General features: G+C 55.6%; 6 protein-coding genes across 6 annotated transcripts; 3 read left to right on the top strand and 3 right to left on the bottom strand.

The window, feature by feature from the left end:
* The first annotated feature begins 1286 nt into the window (after positions 1–1286).
* ACRALDRAFT_1077363 (uncharacterized protein) lies at positions 1287–3400 on the top strand. Its single transcript, XM_071018628.1, has 3 exons — positions 1287–1664; positions 1773–2071; positions 2445–3400. Exons 2-3 carry the CDS (start codon positions 1838–1840, stop codon positions 2931–2933), a joined length of 723 nt encoding a protein of 240 aa, XP_070872718.1. The 5' UTR covers positions 1287–1664; positions 1773–1837; the 3' UTR covers positions 2934–3400.
* A 2694-nt stretch (positions 3401–6094) lies between these two features.
* On the top strand, positions 6095–7797 carry ACRALDRAFT_2110461 (uncharacterized protein; the record flags this gene model as incomplete). Its single annotated transcript, XM_071023476.1, has 3 exons — positions 6095–6310; positions 6399–7366; positions 7449–7797. The coding sequence occupies 3 exons, from the start codon at positions 6095–6097 to the stop codon at positions 7795–7797; spliced, it is 1533 nt and encodes a 510-aa protein (XP_070872717.1).
* A 537-nt stretch (positions 7798–8334) lies between these two features.
* ACRALDRAFT_2029461 (uncharacterized protein) lies at positions 8335–9999 on the bottom strand (the record flags this gene model as incomplete). The annotated part of the gene is made up of 1 exon (XM_071020589.1): positions 8335–9999. One exon carries the CDS (start codon positions 9997–9999, stop codon positions 8335–8337), a length of 1665 nt encoding a protein of 554 aa, XP_070872716.1.
* A 1424-nt stretch (positions 10000–11423) lies between these two features.
* On the bottom strand, positions 11424–13530 carry ACRALDRAFT_1065095 (glycoside hydrolase family 128 protein). The gene has a single exon (XM_071017099.1). The coding sequence runs from the start codon at positions 13076–13078 to the stop codon at positions 11903–11905; it is 1176 nt and encodes a 391-aa protein (XP_070872715.1). The 5' UTR covers positions 13079–13530; the 3' UTR covers positions 11424–11902.
* Positions 13531–16646: 3116 nt separating this feature from the next.
* On the top strand, positions 16647–17247 carry ACRALDRAFT_1077366 (uncharacterized protein). Its single transcript, XM_071018629.1, has 2 exons — positions 16647–17009; positions 17130–17247. Exons 1-2 carry the CDS (start codon positions 16665–16667, stop codon positions 17235–17237), a joined length of 453 nt encoding a protein of 150 aa, XP_070872714.1. The 5' UTR covers positions 16647–16664; the 3' UTR covers positions 17238–17247.
* A 1523-nt stretch (positions 17248–18770) lies between these two features.
* Positions 18771–21737, bottom strand: ACRALDRAFT_1082821 (uncharacterized protein). The gene is made up of 2 exons (XM_071019358.1): positions 19227–21737; positions 18771–19166 (listed from the first exon to the last, which is right to left on the bottom strand). Exons 1-2 carry the CDS (start codon positions 21495–21497, stop codon positions 19077–19079), a joined length of 2361 nt encoding a protein of 786 aa, XP_070872713.1. The 5' UTR covers positions 21498–21737; the 3' UTR covers positions 18771–19076.
* Between the last annotated feature and the right edge of the window lie 504 nt (positions 21738–22241).

Raw genomic sequence — 22241 nt, 5'->3', positions numbered from 1 at the left:
TTGAAAAAAAGTTCCCCCCCACCCACCCCACCCCCGTCTAACAACTCCTTTGTTGGGCTTAGCCTCTCGTCACGTGGGAAATATGAGCGGTCTGTCTGCCAACAGCCGCGGGGAGAACAAGGAGGGGTGGATTCGGGGGAACGATAATAATACAACGTACAACGTAAAGAATGCGTTGTCAAATTGTCCTGAAATCTGCGGTGCAAGGACGAGGGATGGTAGTCCATCCCATCATCCATCCCATCTCCGTTTGCGCCCAGCCCTCACCGGTCTTCAGGATGCGCCAAACTATAGGTACATGCCCGGGAGTTCCCGCCACAATGCGTTGTAAAATGCGATACGGGGATGTTCCCTACAACGTACAACGTAGTCTCGTCGCCATGCCTGTATCCGTCCTGGCTTCTAGGCTCGTCTTTCCCCCATCTCCTCAGGGGGGCCTGCTCCCCCATGGTTCTTCCGTTTGTCGCGGGCGTCTGTGGATCAGGATCAAGCGAGCCGCTGCAGGATGCCCCTCCGTCGGGTCCCTAGGTACCGTGGGTTGCGTATCAGACTTCCTGGCAACGGATTGAGATAATAATATGCGCGAAATCTGACGTTTAACTGCATCCGATGCTGCCGCTCCCATGTCGTGTTCCCTGCCGAGTGGTTCCCTAAAGATCCAGTTTACAAACGGAGACGCGCCAATGAATGCCTTTTTTCGCCAACGTCTCATGGTTCCCATACACTAGCGGAATGCCAGCTCGCGCGATTAGGAACTTACCGTCGCACAATGGGATAGTGTCGTCGTTGAGCTTCGTTCGAATTAGGTGATAGTCCAGATGCCACGGGCCATCTCACCTAGCACGACACACTGCGCTGGTAGCCGAACAGCCCAACGCCGCTGCTTCGACGTACAAACGGGCGATCCAGATCAATATATTGTGGTGGGATTCGAGCAGATGCGGCTATTATCCGAGAGATTCCCATCCAATGATTCCGTTTGTACATACGCTGTAGAACAAGGGAGCGGTGACGAACTCCAGGCCACATGTGTGCTTTTGCAGTCCAGCGAAAGCAAGCAAACAATGCAAGTCAGTATCTGACCCGACTCGGGCAGAAAGGTACAATGAGAGGTAAAACTCCACGTCCTTCGTATTCGTGGTTAAGATCTTGCGTGGTGACTAAGTAGGTGTATTAGTCATACATACTCCGTGCATTGAGTAATACCTTACCTAAGCTGCTCGGGAATTGAACGTTTCGGTTTCGCTGCCTGGAACGCGCCCGCTGCCCAAGGCACATACAACGAACGTAAATCTCCTGCAATCAGGTGCGATACAGCTCGATAACGCCTCAACCAGCCTCCACCCACCACGGCTTACCAACCAAGCCCAACATCAGCTGCATCTGCACCTGAAATCGTTCCCATCACAGACAGAGATCGCTAGGCACTGGCACATTTCACGTCATCACTTGCACCTCGGGCTTCATCGCCACCTTAGTGTGCGCCGCCAAAACAGGGTCACTGCGCAATCCTCCGCGGACCCCTTTCCGACCATTCTTCCAGCCTAACCGGCCTAGGCCAGAATCATTGCCAGCCCCGACGTACGAAGTAAGTCATCTGCCAGATCATCAGTGCAGTGCTGTAGCAGTCTGTCGATCGCCCGGGCACAGCAAGTTCTTCGGTGCGTAAGTACCTTGGTTCCCAATTACAGGCCTCAACACTCAACGACCCCCCAAACAGTATCTCCCCTGGCTTAACATTTGAGCTAGCCACTGAACTCCCTCTCCCCTAGACACCCCTGGCGCCTTAGCCGTTCCGCAGTGCAATCCGCATAAGGCATATATACGACCAGCAACCATGGCGGACGTTCCGTTGTACGTCATATCAGAGCACACTTCATCAGAGCGGCGAATCACCCCCTCGTGGACCATCGCCACTCTTAGATCTAAGCTCGAGCCCATCACCGGGGTGCCGCCGTCTTCTCAAAAGCTCTCGCTCAAGACAGCCGCTGGGAACATACCAATCGAGGCAGCCGATGAAGATGGCACTCACCTGACTAGTTTTCCGTTGGCGCCTTATGCCGAGTTGCACGTAAGTGAAACCAACTCATTTTCTTTCAGTGACCCGAGAAACTGGGGCGGCTACCGCAATGATCGTTACACGGAAATACAATATCGTCTTGTCAGACATGAACTCAGTTGCAAGCACACATACACCCTCTCATTTTACTTTCTCACATTGCCAAGTTCTTATCCGGAGGGCTATCCTGGCCCGCCAGTGATCCCATAGCCCTGGGACTTTGGAACCAACGATCACATGGTCACATAGTCACATACTTCTCAGCATTGGCGTGAGGAGCATCCAATCCGACGAGAAATATCTCCCGAAATCACGAACCCCAACACTTGACTATGCTTGTAGATGGGTTGGCTCTCTGTCATGCTGACAAGTACCCTTATGACAGGTCGTCGACGTTCGCCCAGCCGCAGCCCGGGTCAACTACAACGACACCAGTGGCGTCGAGAAGTACGTGCTGCCCGAGGAGGAGTATGAGAAGAAAACCGACTCGGTCCTAGCCTGGAAGAAGGCCCAGAAACTTGGTCGTTTCGACCCGAACGCGCCGAGTCTAGAGCAAGCGAGGATCGCCGCCCACGAGCAGGAGATCCAGAGGCGCGGCATCCAGGTCGGCAAGCGCTGCCGTGTCGGCGGCGAAGATGACCGGCGGGGCGTTATCCGGTACGTCGGCGAGGTCGCGGAGATCCCCAACAGCCTGGGCGCTTGGGTGGGCGTGCAGCTGGACGAGCCAGTGGGTAAGAATGACGGAAGCATAGGCGGCAAGCGCTACTGGGGCGAAGAGTCGCAGATGAAGCACGGCGTGTTTGTCCGGCCGGAGCGTGTTGAAGTGGGTGATTGGCCTGTGCTAAACGATCTGGAGGATCTAGAGGAGATTTAGATGCAGTAAAGCCAGAGGGCCATCCGTCGGCTTTGTCCACGTCCGCTCAGGGGAATGTCGTTCGTGATGAGCATGCGCGACAGTGCGCTGGCCGTAGACCTAGCTCCCATTCGAGCTCCTGCTCCTGCTTTGGCTTCTTCCTTTTTCTCCGCCTGCTACTTCACTGGATCTACCCAGGCTCCCTGGTCATATGGAGCGTAGAGCCTGGCCCGGACACCATCCTTGGCACGGCGATACACATAGTATGATGGCCACTCTGTGTTGGTCGCCCGCTGTATTTAGAGACATGCCTTCCGAGCCATGGGTGGTTCCATCTTTCAGGGATGGGTATTGTCTCCGTCTTTCCCGGTTTTTTTTATCTTCTTTTCCCTCTGTTCTGCTTTGGCTGCGTCTCTGTAGCATCTCGTGCCCCGTTTTCTTTTCCCGCGGCTTCGAAATTTGGGGACTCCTACGTATTACATGGACAGTGAACTGGCTGACAGGAGTTTCATTTCGCGAGAGTTGACACGCTTCAAGGACAAGAGACAGTTTCAGATCAGGACATGCTCGGAATGGATGATGTGTGTTGTTCAAGGTTGCTTGTAGGTATATCGAAGCACGTTGTAGGCATTGGATATAGAGAGCGGAGGAGAGGAGATTGAGTCTGATCATACGTGGTCACGCCACGCTGGGAGTGTCGGAAGCTCGGCTCTGCACATGATGGACGCCGATCAGGATGGATTTGGGTCGGCAATGACAATGGAGGCTCAAACACGGCTTGTATCAGGAATATGTCCTTGGGTACTTGTCGTGCGAGGATGCCAGACCTTGAGTGTTGTTTTCGGATCCGACGTGGTAATGGATTGTAAGAGACGAGAAGAACCACTTCGCTGGCCTTTTCTTTTTCTTTTTTCCCCCTTGTCTTTCACCTCTTTTGTCCGTGAATTCTGGGACTGCCAAGGAGGACTACTTGGGAGTTACTCCATAGAATTACAGCCCCCAGCAGATCAATGTCAACGGGCCACCGATGGCCGATTCTTTGCAAAAAGGGACGTTTCATCTGAAAGCAGCGTGAAAGCGAGAATGTCGATTGCATATATGTATGAGAGACATGTTGGCTGTTTCGACTCGGGAATGGCGAATGAAAAACGTGGGGTGCCACGATAATGAGCCAACTGGTGGTTTCGGGACGAGTCAACTGAAGCCTCGACCCGACGTGACCAGGCGTTGGCGATTGGGTTCGAGTAGGGAACACGAGCCGACGGGTTAACCAGAGGCAATATCGACGATATCACGAGGACAGCTTCCAAGGGGCAGGGGACGACGAGAAGTCGGAAGGACAATGGAATGTTGCACCAGTGGCCGAGATTGGCATATCCAGAACCGGGCCAAGGTGCCGACTGCCGAGTTGAAGGATCTTCCGACAATTACTAGAACAGGTAAGAAGGGGATTAGTCAATGAGTGAGTGTACTTTGTATGGTTCGGGGCCAGCTTATAAAATATGCGAGTTGGTAGATAGATGGCTTTGTAAAAATAAAGAAAGTAGAATGAATCGCCGATCTACGCATATTTTGTTTTCCTTTCCTTTTTTTATTCTTTTCTTTCTTTTCATCCACGGGCTATTTACCTATGAGAAGCTCCTACGAAGTATATGGTTGGTATCCGTACAGTACTTTCGTAATGTCTCGAGTGAAATTTGTACACGTACCGTACGTTGTACTTTATAGGTACCTAGGAAGCTGACCATCTGCTCTGTAAACTCTCATTTTACAGGCTGCGAGCGCCATCCATCAAGTACTCTGAAGTATGTCAAGTCACACGCGACTGTGTTGAGTCTCTCGGCACGGATGGATAGTTTAACCGGCCTGTGCTGCTCCGAAAGTGTTTGATGATTGGGCCGGGACCGGGCCAAGATACTCCTTAGGGCTGCCAAGAGAGACCCCCAAGAGAACCCAAGGAAACCAAAAACAACGCCCAGAGGCGCTTTCGGTATCGTTTTGGCACTGTCATCAACTATCATTGGCGCTTTTCCCGCTCCAGCTTGGCGTCAAGCACCGGGCATTGGCACTGGCACTGGCATTGGCATTGGCATTGGCATTGGCGTGCCATCCATGCATCCACGTCTTGCCTCCTCATCCGTCCCAAGTCTGGAGTCTCACTCTCCCTTCCCCATCCCTCCACTCCCCCACTCCAAGCAATGGGCAGGCCCAGGTCAGATGTGTCAGGGCCTTCTCCTGCTCTTCCTTACTCCTGATCTTCTCCCACGAACAACGAACGACGAACGTCCCGCGAAGCCTATCAACCTTTTTTTTTTTTTTTCAGCTCCACGTTTTCGTGTGATGTCAGGCACATTTCCGGTCTAGCTGTGCTTCTGCGTAACCTGCCATGCCCACGCGGTTCCTCTCCTCCTGTCAATCATCTTGACGTCGATCAAAAACAAACCCGCGACAGTTGTGCCTGGCGATCAATCCTCCGGCCGGTCCATCACCTGAAACAATATCGAAAACACACGACTTTCCTATGCCGAATGCCTGGCTCCCGTTGGCCCCAGCGAAGACGGTTCAAACGCCCCGATAACTGCCCAAGGCGGGCGAGAATAACGAACAAACAAGACGTGGCACGGGAAGGAAAGAAAACGGGACGGGTAGATCCATCACAAAAATACTTGCGCACTGCACCCATCGCCATTTTCAGCCTGGCGTCTAGCCGGCTGGCTCGCATCATCCCACGATTGTCAATCGAGTTGAGCCAAGCTTCCCGTGCGTACCTACCTAGGTAGGGAGGGCTTGACGGCTTGACGGTTTCGTGCGACTGTCTGGTCTGTTCGTCACCGTGCGATGCGAGACTCACAAAGACAAACCCGTTCTTGCCGCACGAGTTTTCCACGCTGTTTCTGATGCCTGCCAACCTTGGCTCCCCTCCCCGACTCTGACAACAAAAGTACCATCTCCATCTCGTCTTGCCCACCCAAGCTAGCAGTCAGTACCTTCGACACTCCACCGCTAGCCTTTTGTTGCTCTGCCTCCCAACCTGCGCCGCAGCTTGCGGAGGCTCTTCGTTCCTTCCAATCCTCATCCAGTCCTTTGGCGATAACGCAGTGCTCTCATTGTCCTTTGCCATCGCGACGTCGATCGTCGCCGGCGCTCACTCGTTCCCGCGGGCGGGCGGGCGAGGAGAAACAATGGCGCTCCAGCTTCTTTTGGTGGCTGCCAGCGCCGCCGTCGTGGCGGCACAGATCCCCTCCATCAGCCCCGAGAACGAAGTGCCACCATGGGCCGCCGATTCAACCATGCAGCTGTCCCTCTCTTCCATGGGGGGCGACGTCTTGCCCCTTGATTACACCGTCATACCATCCACCGAGAACCTCGGCTTGCACCAGTCGGAGGTGGCCCGCGGGGTATAATCCTGCCCTTTGCCTACTGTCCCTTGACGCTCGTCCCGTAGCTGTACGTATTGTGGCTAATTCGTTCTCCATCGGTACACAGGCCATAAGAATCGAGGGCGTCATGGTTGTCGCCGACGCGACCAATTACCATCTCATCAACGACCCGTCCCAGATCGCCTACCTATCATGCGATGCCGATGAATCCATGGGCCCCACGACGCCCGACATAATGCTCATCGACCTGATGGAGAACCGACCCAAGGCCATCGTTCTGTATAGCACAGTGGAAAACTGGTGTCACCTTTCGGGCTCGGACCTCCCCTACCAAAGCATCTTCACCATGGCCGATGCCGGAGATGCTTCCCAAGCCTTCGAGATACTCAACAATACGAACGGGGCCGAGGTGATTCAGGTGACCATCACCGGAAACGCCACGTCTGATGGTTCGAAAAGGAAAGAGCCCAAGGGCGGCGACTCGGCCGTCGCCATGAGCATCCTCTACAGCATAACAGGCCTCATCACGCTGCTCTTTTTGATCATCATAGCGGCCGGTGCTGTCCGTGCCCACCGGTACCCCGAGCGGTATGGACCACGCAGCGGGCACGGCGGCCGACCGCGGCAAAGTCGCGCAAAGGGCCTCGCTCGCGCCGTGCTGGAGACTCTTCCCATCGTCAAATTCGGCGATCCCGGACCCGCTAAGCCCGACCCCAATCTGGAATTGGAGAGTGCGTCGATTGATCACCGGCCGCGGAATCGAGCAACAGATTCCGATGCTACCCCGGCAGAGGAATGGGACAAGGGAGACAGACGGGAAGCCGTAGTCACCCAGGAGCATACGATCGATGCCGAGCCCGCTGTCGCAACCGCGACCCCCGCGACCGGCAGACCTGCATGGACGACGACCCCCCCTGGCGCAACTACGGCGGACAGCCAGACCATGGGCTGTTCGATTTGCACCGACGACTTCAAACTGGGCGAAGACGTCAGGGTGTTGCCTTGCAACCACAAATTCCACCCTCCATGCATCGATCCTTGGCTGATTAACGTGTCGGGAACATGCCCTCTCTGGTGCGCCACCACTCGTTTTCCCTTCTGCCCCACACTCTTGCAGTATTCATTGACCCGTTCCTGTTACTGACGCGCCATGCAGCCGGCTGGACCTTCGGCCAAGGAACAACGATGGCTCCGAGGACGACATGAGAGACGAGACGGCATTGCCTCCGCCACTAGAGCTGAACAGCCAGGATCACGAGGCGGCCCACGGGCGCCAGAGGACATCGCGCTTCCCCGACCTTCACAGGCTACGGCATGCGTCTGTCGAGGAGCGGATCCAGGTACTCAGGCAGTACCGGACCGAGCAACAAGTCCAAGGCGGAGTACACGGCGCCGAGTCGGAGCACGACGCCGATGCCAGGAGGCGCCGTTCCAAGCTTGCAGACAAGCTGCGGGACAAGTTTCGAATCCGAACCGGGCCTCAGGGACAGGGGGATGGGCCGTGATTGTCACCGGTCCTGGTGTAAGGCCTGGCATCTTGCCGGTCAGCAGTTCATCACGAACATGAAAAAGGAGGACGCCTAACAAACGTCCAAAGTAACGACGCGGGACAGATTGTTCCGCCACGCCACATCTTACCCCACGAGAGGGCGCAGATTTTATTTTATTTTATTCAAAACAAAAAATGGGTGCATTTACCGGCCCGGGGTTGGGCCGATGCGAATGACACAGCAGCGCTTGGTAAAGGGCAACAGGGAACCACTGAAATATTCAGGTCCGGGGGACACGGGGGACAGACATCCCATACAATACGGTCGCACGGTCTGGGCAGCATTACATGGCGTTTCCTTTCTCAGCGGCGGGGGGCAAACATTGGTCTCCGGTCAGGGGTGTCTTATCTGGGTCGCGCTGTAACTCATCTATTCACGATGCAGACGGTAGTCTTGCGAAGCTCAAGAGAACCTTCTAACGCTATATCAAAATGCTATGACGAACCGAAAGACGCTGAGGTGTCCCAACTATGCGCTGCCCCTCGCTGTTGACTAGGCTGTTACCGCTGACAGTGGGTTCTCATCCTCGCCCTCGCCCGCGATATACCGCCGCGCCAGCTCAACTATACTCAGATACCCGGGCATCGTTGGCCCCCCGTAACCAAACTCGCCGCCCGCCAGTCTAGTAAGGCGCACCCTGCCGCGGCCGGCTCTGCATTGAGGTGCCACTTTGCGCCGTAATACGTCTAGAGCAGCAGACCAACGCCCGCCAAATAGAACTATATCCTCCAGGATCAGAGTCTCCAGGCGAGTGCCGAGTGCACCGCAGAAGGATTCGAGTTGGCGCCGATCAAGGCCGACACTCACAATGTGAAGACGTCGGAGGCGGGGCCAATCGGCGACATGCACTATCGCACCTAGGCGGTAGTGGATATTGCCCATCGCACGGTAACTGCTCATGTCGAGCGCAATGTCTTCCAGGTCCCGGCTGGCGAGCATGGCGCCGATGGAGTTGTTGAGGTACGTTTTGTCTACGGCCGGGGCGTAGTTCGGGAGAGGCATGACGGGGTGGAATCCGAAGCGCAACACTCGCAGCCCCTGGCACGCTTTCGCAAAGTTCAGCCATTTCGCACCCCGCAGTGCCTCGCCGCACATCTGGGAAAAGTCTTGCCATGTCGGGATGGAGCCAATGTCCAGCGACTGGACGGTCGCACCAGTTCTGTAAATGGAAATCATCAGGTCGACGATAATACGGCCTGGCACAAACTCCTCTGGCCCCAACGATTTCCCGATGACTGGCCAAGATTGCGGCAGCACCATGGCGTGCGAGAGCACCTGGGGGTCCTTTAAGACGCGCTCGGGTCTTTGGAGGGTCATGCCGTCAAAGACGTCTTCGTGGTCGACGAACGTTAGAGAAACTGGGCGTCCCAACCGGAAAATGATACCGGCGATGGCGCGTGCAAATGACATGTCCGTGATCATCCGGAGCTGTTCCACGTGCATCTCCCGGTACATAGAATGACTCCGGATTAGAGCATCCTGATACGCAATATGACTTTTCTCGTTCATGGGATTCGAATCCATCAGGGTTTGCCAGGCTACCATGACGGTTTCGTATTCTTGTAGGTATTGAGTCAGTCCTTGAATGTACGTGGCCGGGTCATGGGGGTCTTCTGATGCCAGGCCGGGGGGCAACGACTCGATGTCTTCTTCACAGCGATGGTAGATTCGGCCAAGTTCCAACGACCAGTGTTCGTAGAAGCGCGCGCCGTCATGGGCAAACGTCGATGGGCGGTAGCCCAGCAGAATGGTTATGCCGCGGATTCCATCGGCGATGGAGGCGTTCCGGCAGAGGTTGACTGCATTCTTCAGAGACGCCTCGCTGAGCCGTATGCGCAGGACTGTACAGAGAAAATACGAGGCGACCAGGTTGAAGTGCCGGCAGACGAGGCGTAGGTTCTGGATGGTCTCCAAGTTGGCCGGTGGGCGTGAGTCGTCGCCGGGGAGTCGAAGCGGGCGTCTGGGGCTGCGGGCGTGGCGAGTCTCGATGCGCTCTTGAAATTGACCGAAAATCAATCGTAGCATCTCCTCGGGCAAGTTGAGAATGTTGACTCGAGACATCTCGGGAGTAGAAATAAGACAGAAATAAGACAGCAAAACCGAGGATGTAAAGAAACCAACAGGTAGAATACTGTGGAGGAGACTTGTTGTTGTCATGTTTGCCCAGGAGGTCGGCCGAGTTCACGATGTGTAAAGACGTCGACGTCCATGATGGTGAAGGGATGTCTGCTTGTTCAGCAGACTCGGTCGCACCTTACACCTTGCTTGCAACTTGTCCTGCAGCCCCATTCCTGCCGAATCTTGCTCCACGAAGGGGCGAGCTGGTACCTTGGCTAAGCAGAGGACGATGATTCGGAAGGAGAACCCCTTACTCCATCACGCAAACTTTGGTTCGCAGCCGACAGCAAGAGTTCACCCTTCTTCGCCTGCTAGCCCATTTTCACTGCCTAGTATTCGTAGGGGAGTATCCTATGCGGGAGGGAAGAACCCAGCTGCCTTTCAATCCAGGACCTGACCTATATTCCTTCCATATCGCGAAGCTTCAGTGCCTCTGGGGTATGCTTGAATTCATTCCTCTCTGGTATACTTCGCCTTGGAAGCAAAGAAGTCTGATATAATGTTCGTCCTGCGAAATTAAGGTCAGTCTGTGATCAAAGGGTATTTCATGCGGAAATACGTACCATCTATAGGCATTCCACACCTGGCTGCAGGGAATAATGATCTGACAATTGTGCACGGGGGAAGGTCGTCAGGAAGCTTGGTTCCGTTCCACACTGTTGGCACACTGGGGTATTGTGGATCTACTCCGTACCGTACCCGTGTCACGCCCCCACTTATCCGGACCGGCGAGGTCTTCCGGATATGTGGGGGCACGGAATAGTTGGATCGTTGGGTCCTAGGATCACGGCTTCAGTGCCAGATTGGGCCATGGAATACGAAGTGGCATGATTGGCTGTGCAATGAGAAGAACGCGCAGAGGCTGATGCATTCGGACGACTTGGGCGAAACACCGGCAGCTCAAAGAGAACAGTAGCAAGATTCCGTCAGTCTCCTGAGGCGTTGTTTTGATTATGGTGCCGCAAACTTGTCTCGAGTGGCAGGTAGACCGGCGAGGTTTGCCTGTGAGCCGCCGCCGACTGGAATGAATGAAGCGCAAACAAGCATCCAAATCGTTTCAAGATCTATTTCGATCATCTTGAACAGCGGTATATCGTGGGGTTGCTCTGGCGCTAGAAATAAGCGCCCAACTGGGCCCTGTCGACTTGGCTCGTTTCATCAACCCAGCAAGTATTGGTAGATCTTGGCCGTTTCCAGAGACCCGGACAGCCGCCCAAGTTGACAGTGCGTTTCATTTCGCTTCCATCCGTCCCGGCGTCTCGCCCGAAATGAGAGTGGATCATCCCGGAAAACCTCGTACCAATAGGGAAACCAATTTCGGAGCGATCCGTGAAATTAGCTGTCGAGGATTCGAATTCGATAACCGAGACGTTAAAGGCGCAGATCGTCATCTCCCCAGCGGCTACAGCCGATGCCTGTCAACTGCAGGACATGGTTCACGATACTCAATTCGGAGATACTGTAGGTCACAGAGTGGCATTTGAAGCAGAGGACATGATGGTCTCTTGTATTGCATGTGCGTTACGTTACCCGTGCATTCCTCATACGCCTTGTTCGTAAAATGTTCATTCAGATTTTTCTTCGTACCCCTCGTGTCATGGGAACATGCAGTCCCTGTCGTTTCCCGAGTCCTAACCTGGACTTGTACCCCAGGCCGTTGATGTGTCCCCTATTTCCTGTACCGGTCCGTCTATGTGTTCGTCATGAGAAAAAGTTACCCCAAACCCCGGAACGGAAGACGACATTGCATCTCCGTTCCGTCCACCCCCTAAAGAAAACATCTGGTTGCGGGAAAAAAGATGAAAAAAGAATGAAGGCCCGCGCCAGAAACAGCAGCGATGCTGAAATGAAAGGATAAAGTGGATATATGTACAAAGAAGTGAAAAAGTGAAAACCAAATCGGTTATATATCTGCGGGCTGTGTGCGATGCGGGCAGCAAAGTTATGCCGAGGCGTAGGCCTCGCCAGCACCGGTGAGGCGGTTGCCGTTGACGAGGTTGCCGTTGCTGACCATAAAGTACGAGTAGCGCTCCAGCTCGTCGAGGTCGTCCAGGCGGGGGAGGTTCTCCTCGAGCCAGGCCGACACGGCACCGTCGTCGTTGCTCAGGGGAGCGAATTCGGTCAGCCAGACGGGCTTGCCACAGATGCGGGCGGCCTCCTTGATGTGGTCGTAGAGGGTTTCGGTGGCCTCGATGGGAGAGTACCAGTGGACGTTGCAAAAGTCGTAAGCGCAGCCCTTGGTCTTGCAGGCGTCAACCCAATCCCGGAGCCAATCGAGGCCCTGGCCGGCAATGTTGCTGTTGGAGACCGAGGGAGAGCCGATCTTGACCCGACCGGCGTACGGGTTCATCCACTTGACGTGGGCATCGGCGGCGGCCCAGGCGCCCATGTTGCACTGAGAGGCGATATCGCACTCGTTGAAGGAAAAGACGTGGGTGGAGCCACTGTCGATCATGGTCTCGACGTTGTCCTTCCAGCGGCTGGTATGGATGTCGATGGGCCCCCAGAGAGTGGGGACAAACTCGAGAGACTGGGCGAGGCCGTTATCGCGCGAGTCCCAGTTCCAGGCCCACCCGAACTTGGAGTCGCTGTTCCTGCCGCTGTAGAAGTTGTCGACAAGGTGGGCGTCGTTGTAGGCGAAGCCGCGCTTAGGAGCGGAAGAGCTGCCACCACTGCCGGCACCAGTGTTGGAGCCGCCGAAGGAAGGAGCGGGCTGATCGGCCGAGTTGGACCTGTCATCCTGCGCATCAACCTGGGGCGCAGGAACGGGAACCGGAGCGGGAGCGGGTGCCGGATTCGGCGAGGGTCTCTGCTCATAATGGCCCTCGTCCACCTGAGGCTCTTCAACCGACGGAGCAGAAGGAGCAGGAGGGGCAGGGGCGACGTGGGTGATGAGAGTGGTCGGAGCGGCAGCAGGAGCGGGAGCGTTGGGCGTAGGATGGGGATTCCGGCCGGCGGTGACGGTCACAGTGACCCATTCAGTGACTACGTGGGTCCTCGTGTGCGTGTAGGCGATATCTCGCTCGACATTGTGCAAGTGACGGTGAACGTTGAAGGCGCCAGCCTCCTTCGCGAGAGCGAGGCAGGCCAGAACGGCGGCGGTTTGCTTGGCGAACATGGTGTGCGAGAGCGGTTGATGGTGAGAAGGCAGGAGCGTTGAGGTGTGTTGAAATCGAAGTGGCAACGAAGTTGGGACTCGAGTGCCTGATATCCGGGGGAGGTCGAAAGGTACACACACACAGAGTCTCAAAGAAACGACAGAGTGGGTGTGGCCTGTTTGTTGTCCGCAAATCTAGATCGAAGCAAGGAAGGGACTGTGGGCCAGTTGCTGTTTATTTTGGGATGCTGGCTCCTTTGTTCTGTTGCGTCTATCAAAGACGGAAAGGAATGTAGTGTGCAGGGAAAGGATGCGGGTGTCGAGGCAAGCTGGACAACAGGCAGACTAGCTGCGAAGGGTCGAGACTGGCGACCGTGAAATGAAGTGAAGAAAAGAATGAAAATGGGTGGGAATGGGTGGGAAAAGGAGCGGCAAGCCGGTGGATGGTGAGAAGGAAGGGAAGTAGCAAGTCGAGGAGGACGCTGACCTGGGGGTCCCAGGGGAGGTTTTAAGAGAAGTAGAAGTACAGTAGCCCCATGGATAGTGTGACTTGTACGAGTGTTCATTGTTCGGTGAATGGAGTTCAAGGTGGGGAGGAGCGGGGGAGGTTGTGTGCTGGTAGGTCTTGCCGTGTGGCCTGACCTGACACCCCTACCCCTGTCCCTGCCCCTGCCCTGCCCCTGGTCCGATGCGTTGTTTATTTAGCGCAGGTGGGATCGGAAGGAACGTAGCCCAGGAACGCCAGGAACACAGGCTCATCGAGGATTCCGGTGCCCAATGGAAGGGCATTGGGTGGGACTTCCGGCAGGGCCTGATCAGGTACCGAACTGTTACCCCTGCAGTGGTCGGAAGCCCAGACCGCGAAGCCTTAAATGCCAGCAGCGCCAGCAGCACAGACGAGCGATCGTGGGCAGGGGAGGCCCCTGAGGAAACATGTTTCTCGATGTCTTGCTGGCCTCGACCCGCCTGCCTTACCGCAAGAAGCAACACTTTTTTTGCTTTGGAACATTGTAGTTCCCAAAGTGGATGGCAGAGCACCTCACCATTACGTTATCCGGTTGCTGTTCTTTCCTTTTTCCTTGTTCCTCCGGACGGTTCCGTGGGCAAGGGAGTTATGACTGTACGTTGTACGTCGTAGTTCAGCTGCTCCGGAAGAGAAACACGACCTGCGTGGTCTGTCGGCCAAGAAGTCTGAGTTGTCTCGTGGCCCGTAACCCGACAGGCGCTAGCGTCCAATGTCCCATGCCGCTGTGAGCCCTTCAGGCTCTGCTGGCGAACAATGGTAGGCCCATTCAGACATTGATGATTTGTTTGAAACCGCCCCGTGTGTCGCCCCGACTCGCTGGCCGCACAGCGAGCTTCGGCGTTGGAAGTTCTCCGCCATGAGGGCACGTCTCTACTGCCATGGGTATGTAGCTACACCGACTCTGTACCAGAGGGTCAGATTGCGGTGTGGCCCCATCGTGCTTGGGCCGTGGCCGTTAATAGAAACCCAGCATGTTGAGCCGCCTGCTCTGTTTCCCGCTCCCATTCTGTTCTAGACCATACTTGCGTGGGTCCGCCGTCTTTTGACCTCGGGCCTGGGCATCGTCAGCCGAATTCCTCGGACAGGGTCGAGGGAGAAGGAAAGGTTTTGGGGCATCCAGTCTGGCAGGGCGTTTGATGTAGTCTCACTGTGTGACAACAGATGGAATGCTGGAGGGGAAAGTCCGAACAAAGGATTCGTTTGGGGCCTTTGTTGGGGGCGAGGGCCCGGTGAAAACTCGAGGCGTTGGTGAAACGGCGGACGGAATTAAGCGAAATGAGCTCCCTCAAAACCCCGCCACATTGTTCATACTAAAAACACTTTGTCCGAACTATCTAGTAATTCCCCGTTAGCCTACGCAAAGATGCAAAAGCAAAATGGACAGGAAAGGAACAAACAGTACAACGTAATAGTGTGCTTGGAGTTGCTCTCTCCTCTACCCATGAGCTTGAGCCGTGGTACTCGGCATTCTGACACCTTGGCAGCATGAAACGCTACCTGGCACCTGGTACCGGGAGGAGTTGTCGACATCATCGGTCCTGATGAAGAAAGGGATCTGCGGAAATACAACCTCAGTGTTTGTACAAAGGTGGTTACAGCATGATTTCTCTCGTCGTCATTTGCTGCCAAACGAGACGGAATTGATGGCGTCAATGAATGGGGGGCACCAAGTTCTGCGAGCTCTGCTTTGGCCAACGAAATGCAATGTGTACTGCCATCCATTCGTGTCGTCGTTTCGCAGACGGATGCTGGCTCCCAAGCTCCCCAAGCTGTATGCAGTAGTTTTGTATCCCACGGAAGCGGCCCTCGAAAACGGAGGTTTCTGACGCCATTTTCTGCAGTCTTCACCAGAGGTCAAGATTCAAAGCGACTACTTGGCGAGACGCAATATAGATTATCCTTGATTCAAGCCTGTAACGTCCTTTTGTTCAAGACATGCCCATCTCGTGTCAGGGACGGACCTCACCATCAGATCCGACACAATATCAACCATTATTTCTATTATTAGCGCTCGTTCAAGGCCGGGGGGATTGTCCTGTTTGCTTGGGACAAACGCCGCCTAGCTCATTGTGATAAAGGTACTGGCCGCAGAAGGTTATTATTCACAGAAAATGACATGAATGTAAGCCACAGGACGAGAGATGACTGATGACTGCAGCGAGCTGGATACGCCGACAAGAGCCCTGGAAGCGGTTGAAACTCGGACCACGATGAGCCTTGCGCGCGCTTCATTCCTTCTCGCAGCCATTGGCTATGAACAATTACCACGAACCATGTCGACCAATCGTTTGGCAAATACCAGCTGTGGCCTGGAGAAAGTGCGACAATAGAAAACGTGGGCGCGGAGTAGACTATCGGCAAATAGTTCAAGCGCGAACTCGAATTTAGTCTTCTAGGGAAAGGCGCTAGAAACTTCGTAGTCGACATAAGCAGTCACCCGGTGTTTTGATAATCCGTGCCGACCCCGCACTGCGAAGCGTCGGCTGTTACGTAAGGTAACTTACCTGGATGGAGTGGGGCAGTCGGTATTGTTCGCAAATCTGCTTCCACCAAAAAGACACGAGAGTAGGTATTAATCTGTCAACGTAGGCGGGCTACACACGAGTATGTACGCAGTCTCCGACCATGGTGACGCAAACGCGGCGAGGATCATGTTGTCTCAATTCGTGGCAGATGGAAGAAAACACCAAGGGATAACAGTCAGCTCCCATTTAACCTGCTCCATCGCTTGCGACGGTCAGCCTGATCTATGATGCCGAGAATGAACAGCCAAGCTCTCCCAGGTCTCGAGTCTGTGACAGTAAGGCTGGAGCAATTTTTTTTGACGGTTCATTGATCTTATTTCTCCTTCGGGCTGCGATTCGAGCTGCTGGCCAATCACGCACGCCAACCCGTGTCGAACCCATGATCGGCGCGTTTCCATCTCCATGCGGAGGTGAGAGCGATGATTACATGGTCCGTCACACAGCCCGGTAGGGAGTTCACGTGACTACTTGATCCTTTGGAACAGACCAGGCATGGGCAGTTTTGTCAATTATTAGGCAACCTCCAACTCGCCGTGAAGCTCTACATTGTATAGCCATGGAATCGACACATCAACAGTCGTCGCTGCTCGTGTCGCAGCCAACATTGAGTGAATTTACCTACTCCACATTCCTTCAGGATGAGGAGGCCAACCTCGGAATCGAAGAGGCCTACTCCAACGTGACACTGTCCGAGGGGGGATCTGGACGATACATGTCGACGGCGCCGGGCTGGGGGCAGGGATCCGCTGGCGTTGGTGCTGACGCTGGCGCTGGCGCTGGCAATGGAAGCAGCACGGAACTGGCCAGGACCGAGGCGACAGGGCGGAAAGTGAGAATGGAGAGGAGGGGCCATACAAAGAGTCGACGAGGCTGCTACAACTGCAAGCGAAGGCGTATCAAGGTACCTTGTGAGATGAATTTAAAGAACATGCCCCTTCAAGTCCCTACAAGTCCCTGCCGGCTATTGTCATATTTCTGGGGAGGCTGGCTAACTTGGCATGGTCGATTCCGTTCATCTTAGTGTCAGGAGACGCGGCCTGCTTGCGGCCATTGCATCAAGACGGGTTTGCAATGCGAGTACCCGAGCCTGGTTCAGATTGTGCACCAGGTGCGTCTTTCGAACTTGTAACCGCTATCATCATGGCCCGTCTGTGCTGATGCGTACATCATTACAAGCCACACCATCAAATCCCGCTGTTCAGTCTGCAGGACATGCGGTTTCTCCAACATTTTCTGCTCCAATGCTATCCTGCTCACCCCCTGGGCAACGAGACCGTCTGGACCCATGAGATTCCATGCTTGTCCCATTCCGTAAGCGTCTTTTCACGCATAGATGTCCCCGGTCATGCAATACTACCTACGATTCGTCGCAAGGGGTCATATGCTGAGTTGGAGATAGCACGAATACCTGATGCACGCCATCCTAGGCCTGTCGGCATGCGACCTGGCGGAAAAGGACGCGTCGCTGATGCCGCTGGCGGTGACGCACCGGATGAAGGCCATCAGGGCGGTCAAAAAGGCCGTGGCGGACATGTCGAGGCGCGGCACGACGCACGAGGAGGCCAACGCCCTGATCGCGACGTGCTTCGCGCTCTCTTTCCAGTCGGTGACGTTCGAGGACGGCATGCCCGAGTATATGGCCTTCATCCGGGGCATCATCGTGGTGGCCCTCCAGATGTGGACCAAAGGGATACGGCCCATCTTTCGCAACCTCGTGGACGACGGCGCGACCAATGCGCTGGAACCCCTCATGGCGGGCCTGCCGCCGATTCGCAGGGAGTGGACGGACAGTGCGGTGGCCTCGATCGAGAGCCTGCGCCCGCTGTGTGTGGAAGAGGTGCAGTTTGAATATCACGGGTTGCTGTTGGATATGGCGCAGACGCTGTACACGTCTTCGTGGGAAGGTGAGCTTCTTTGCCTTCTGTCTCGGCACAGAACACTGACACTGTCCTCCCTCCCTCGCCGCAGCATACCAGAAGCTCCAGAAACAATACGGGTGGTGGATCAACATGCCGCACGACAAATTCCAGCGCCTCATCGACCTGCGCAACCAGACGATGATTCTCCTGGCGTGCCACTGGCTCGCGTGTAAGATGATCATGGGGTCCATCACGGACCGGGAATGGGGGGCGCGGATGAAGACGCCGCCGCCCAAGGAAGGGGTCGAGGAAGGGATGAACCGGTGGCTACGGCATCTGAACAAGCGCGTCGACGGGGAACACCAGATGTACAACCAGTGGCCGATGTGGGTGGCCGGCCAGGTTGATATGGACCGGGGGTTCTTTGGCAAGCGTCATTGAGGCTGCCGTGCTGCTGGTAAGGGTGGGTTTTTTCACAACCTTCCTCTTCCAGCTGTGATGAAGAGAGAAGGCCAAGGTCGCCATGCCAGCTACCTGTGGTGTTCTTGGTGGTCCATGCTATGGGATGGCCAGGGCTGTCAAAAGACGTCAGATACTTTGCTCATCACCGTGGATGGTATATTCCATGTATCTTTCTTGTACATATACGTACAGTACGTACTGGATCTGCTACTCAGCCTTATAAAGATACAATCACCAAGTTCCTCCATTCCGCCGCAACGGTCGTATTTCTCATTGGCTGCGCAGTCCCACACGTTGACCAGTATCTCGGTATTCGTATCTCGGGGAGTGGGCTGTATTCTCGTTGTCGTCTGCAGCGGCTGAGGAGACTGACCGGCGAAATTATATGATTATCATCGACGCTGTTGGTTATGGCGGTTGAGCCGCCCAGGATAGATAGAGAGGATGCCATGATATTATAAATATACAGGAAATTACAACATCCTGTTCGGCCTCATTCAGTCTGACCGTCCAATCTGCGCACCCTATAACCTGCTCACAGCATATCAGTTGAAAACAATGCAAGACAATCGTTGATCCGCTCTCTAGGCCCGTACGCCACCATTCCGAATATCCAACTCTTCAACTTGAAAGACCAGCCCATCACATCACAGTTCCTCGGTAATCGCACCCTCCTCCAACGTAAAGTTGGAAAGCGCGTGATCATCCTCTCGCCACTTTTCGAATGCCCGTCGGTACTGTAAAGAATGATTAGAATGCAAAACATCCCGACAATACCACAGGGGAAAGCAACATACCGCAAACACAAAGTTCATAACGAGGGCAAGCAACAGCGCAATGCCGACCACGACGGGCCCAAACATGTTGTCGAAGTCCTTCCCGCTGCGCTCAATGATCATCCGCCGCCGCCGGCGCTGCATGGCATAGCCCCACCCCCCGGCGAAGACGGCAATGACAATGTACGTCACGCCCATGGCCGCGGCCACCGTGTCGCTGCCGGCCGCCGAGTACAGCCCCACCGCCAGGCTGCCGAGGAGCACGCTGATGTGCTGCCACCGCACAAACGTGCGCTCGTTGGCCAGCCACACCTTGGGCTCAATCTTGAGCTCGCCCGCGTTCTTGATCCACACCGTCGGCTCCACCACCCCCTCCGGCAGCGGCTGCGCGCGGTCGTGCCGCGCACGCGAGTACCGCGACAGCGAGAACCCGGGGACCAGCGATGACAGCGTGCCTCCGTAGCCTCTGGGTCCTCTTCCTCGCCGGCCCAGCAGCCCCCCGTCGCCGCCGCCGCCGCCATTCTCTTCCCCCTCCGTCACCTCGCGTGCCGACTCGCCGCCCTCTTCCACCGTCTCCGTCGGCGCAAGGCTGTGTCTTGCGCTCGACTCGGCGGCCATGCGGTCGGTGAGGTATGACTGGCTGACGGGCGAGCTGCGCGAGGGTCCCCGCGGCGCCGAGACGGGCTTGCCGAGGAAGCTGCCGACGGCGAATTCGGCCTCGGCCCGCTGGCTGCGGCGGCGCTCCTCCTCGACGTACGCCTGGTGCGGGTCCTTGCGGATGTCGCCCTCGAGGTCGCTCAGCCAGAAGGGGAGGTTGTTGACGTAGTCCTCAAAGAGCGAGGCCACGCCGTGCACAAACTTGGAAAAGTGCGGCACCGGGTGCACGAGGTGCGACGACATGAGGTCCTGGATCCAGACCGGCCGCTTGCGGTGCACGCCCTCCCGGAGCTTGATCTCCAGGATGGCATACGGGAAGCGATACACCTCGCTCTGGTTGATGTCCTCGAAGGGATAGGTCAGGTTGCGGTTATCGATATCGGTGCGATGCCACGACGCCGGATCGCGACACGGCCGGCTGCGGTCGAGGGTGTCCTCGCGGATGAAAGCGACGTCGGTGTCGAGAGAGATACGGACCCGACTGTCGGCAGGCTTCTGGAACGCGCTGCGGAGGTAGTTGGCGCGGACGACGGGCTGCAGCGACCTGCTGCGGACAAAGTCCTGCAGTGTGCCCACGGTTTTTTTGTAGGCCGCAATGTCCGTGTCGGAGCGGGCGCTCTGGCGCTTCAGCTTCTGGATCGCCTTGTCCATCTGGTACTCGCCGTCGAGGAAGGACTTGACGTATTTCTCCTTGAGCATCAACTTTCGCTCCTCGCTCATGCCTTGCTCGCCCATGGTCTTCTGCTCAATGTTGATCTCGGACTTGGCCGACAGCTGGCCATACCAACGGACGCGGAAGGTGGACGCGCCGGGCGACTGGCGGTTGACCTTGTTGGTGTACAGGTCGAACTGGTCGTTGTCGAAGTAGAGGGAGGTGATGGTCGGATCACTGGCGGCGTCGAGCTCCTTGGCCGACTGCTCGCTGTAGACGAGGGAGGGGAGGTGGCGCAGAATGTGCGTCTTGACCTCGAGGAGGTTGTCGGGGTGGACCCAGAATTTGTGTGCCGAGTAGCGCTCGCCGTTGTGCGTCTCGGAGTTGCTCTGAAGGTCGGGCGGAGAGGCGTCTTCGCCCGAATGGTCGAGCTGCTGGCGGACAGCGTAGTACAGTATCGACAGCTTGTTGAGGAGCGGGGTGTAGGCCTGCTCCGAGTTGAAGGGGCGACGGGCGAGGCTGAGCTGCATCATGGGGCGGACCTTGTACCGTTCGCCCCGCTTGCGGTCGTGCTTCTTGACAATCTTCAAAAAGGCCGTGTAGTTGATGTTGCCAAACTTCTTCAACTCGGAGAGCTCATTTGTGATGGCGTCCAGCTCGGCTTCGAGCTCCTTCAGGTTCTGCTGGGACACGTCGTTCTTGGGTAGGGTGCCGTCCTCCGGAGTCATCTCCTTGAGCTTGTCGAAAGCGGCCTCGATACGATCGCGCAAGCTGGAAAGGACTTGGGTTTGAAACTCGGCAACCTTTTCGAGTTGGGTATTGAACACTTCATCGCAGAAGCGGTTCTCGTCCTCTTCGGTCCAGGGGGTGTCATCTTCCTCGTATTTGTCGTCCCGCAGTAAAACCTTGAGCTTCGCATAGTCGACATACTTGTCTTTCCACGGCGGGTAAATCGACTCTCGCAATGTCCTGCCGAACCTCATTGTGATCTTCTGGTTCCCTCTAGCTCTTTCTGACCGCTTTCGCGGGTCAATTCGTTACCGGCGGTGGGAAGGGCGGATGGCGATAGCAGGTGGTTGACCTCTAGCTGGAGTGGCCGACTGGAACGTCCAGCTCGATAGGGACCCGGCGGTTAAACAGGACGTATGCTAACCTGGCGTCCGAATTCAGGGAAAAATGATCGTGGAAGTGTGTGGAAAGTGTGGGATGAAGGGTCAAGGGCGATGTTGAAGGAGAGAAAAACGGATCATCTGCTAACGCTGTACAAATTAAGCTACACGTACAGTGGTGTACAGAGCCTCGGACGGCCCCCGCAACTGCGAAACTACAGTGGCTGTAGGACGTTGCTATAGGCTTGTACAGTGGCTGCGTACAGAGCTCGAAAACGGTACCTAGGTGCGGGTCCTCATGTTCTTGGCTTACGAAATACTTCGTACACCAGTGAATTGACCTATCAGATGGTACAGCAGCCCCACGTGCGTGATGTCGCGTATGTCTGACCAATTAGAGGTCAGAGCCTTCATACCTGCCTACAAACTAGCTTCTCCTAAATGCAAGCGCAATTATTCGTACATTCCTCATTACATTCGTTGTACGCACCCTACGTACTACAATGGCTTCATCGAAAAGATTACAAGACCAGAAGTACTTCGTATTATTTCCCGATTCCTTGATTCGCGGTACAAACGAGTAAAGTACCTCTATCGAATGACGCAAGTGGACACCAA

This window comes from Sodiomyces alcalophilus (assembly GCF_042370955.1).
Source record: "Sodiomyces alcalophilus JCM 7366 unplaced genomic scaffold ACRALscaffold_7, whole genome shotgun sequence".
NCBI lineage: Eukaryota > Fungi > Ascomycota > Sordariomycetes > Glomerellales > Plectosphaerellaceae > Sodiomyces > Sodiomyces alcalophilus.
Note: the sequence above shows the minus strand (reverse complement) of the source record. Positions and strands in the feature narration are given on the sequence as shown.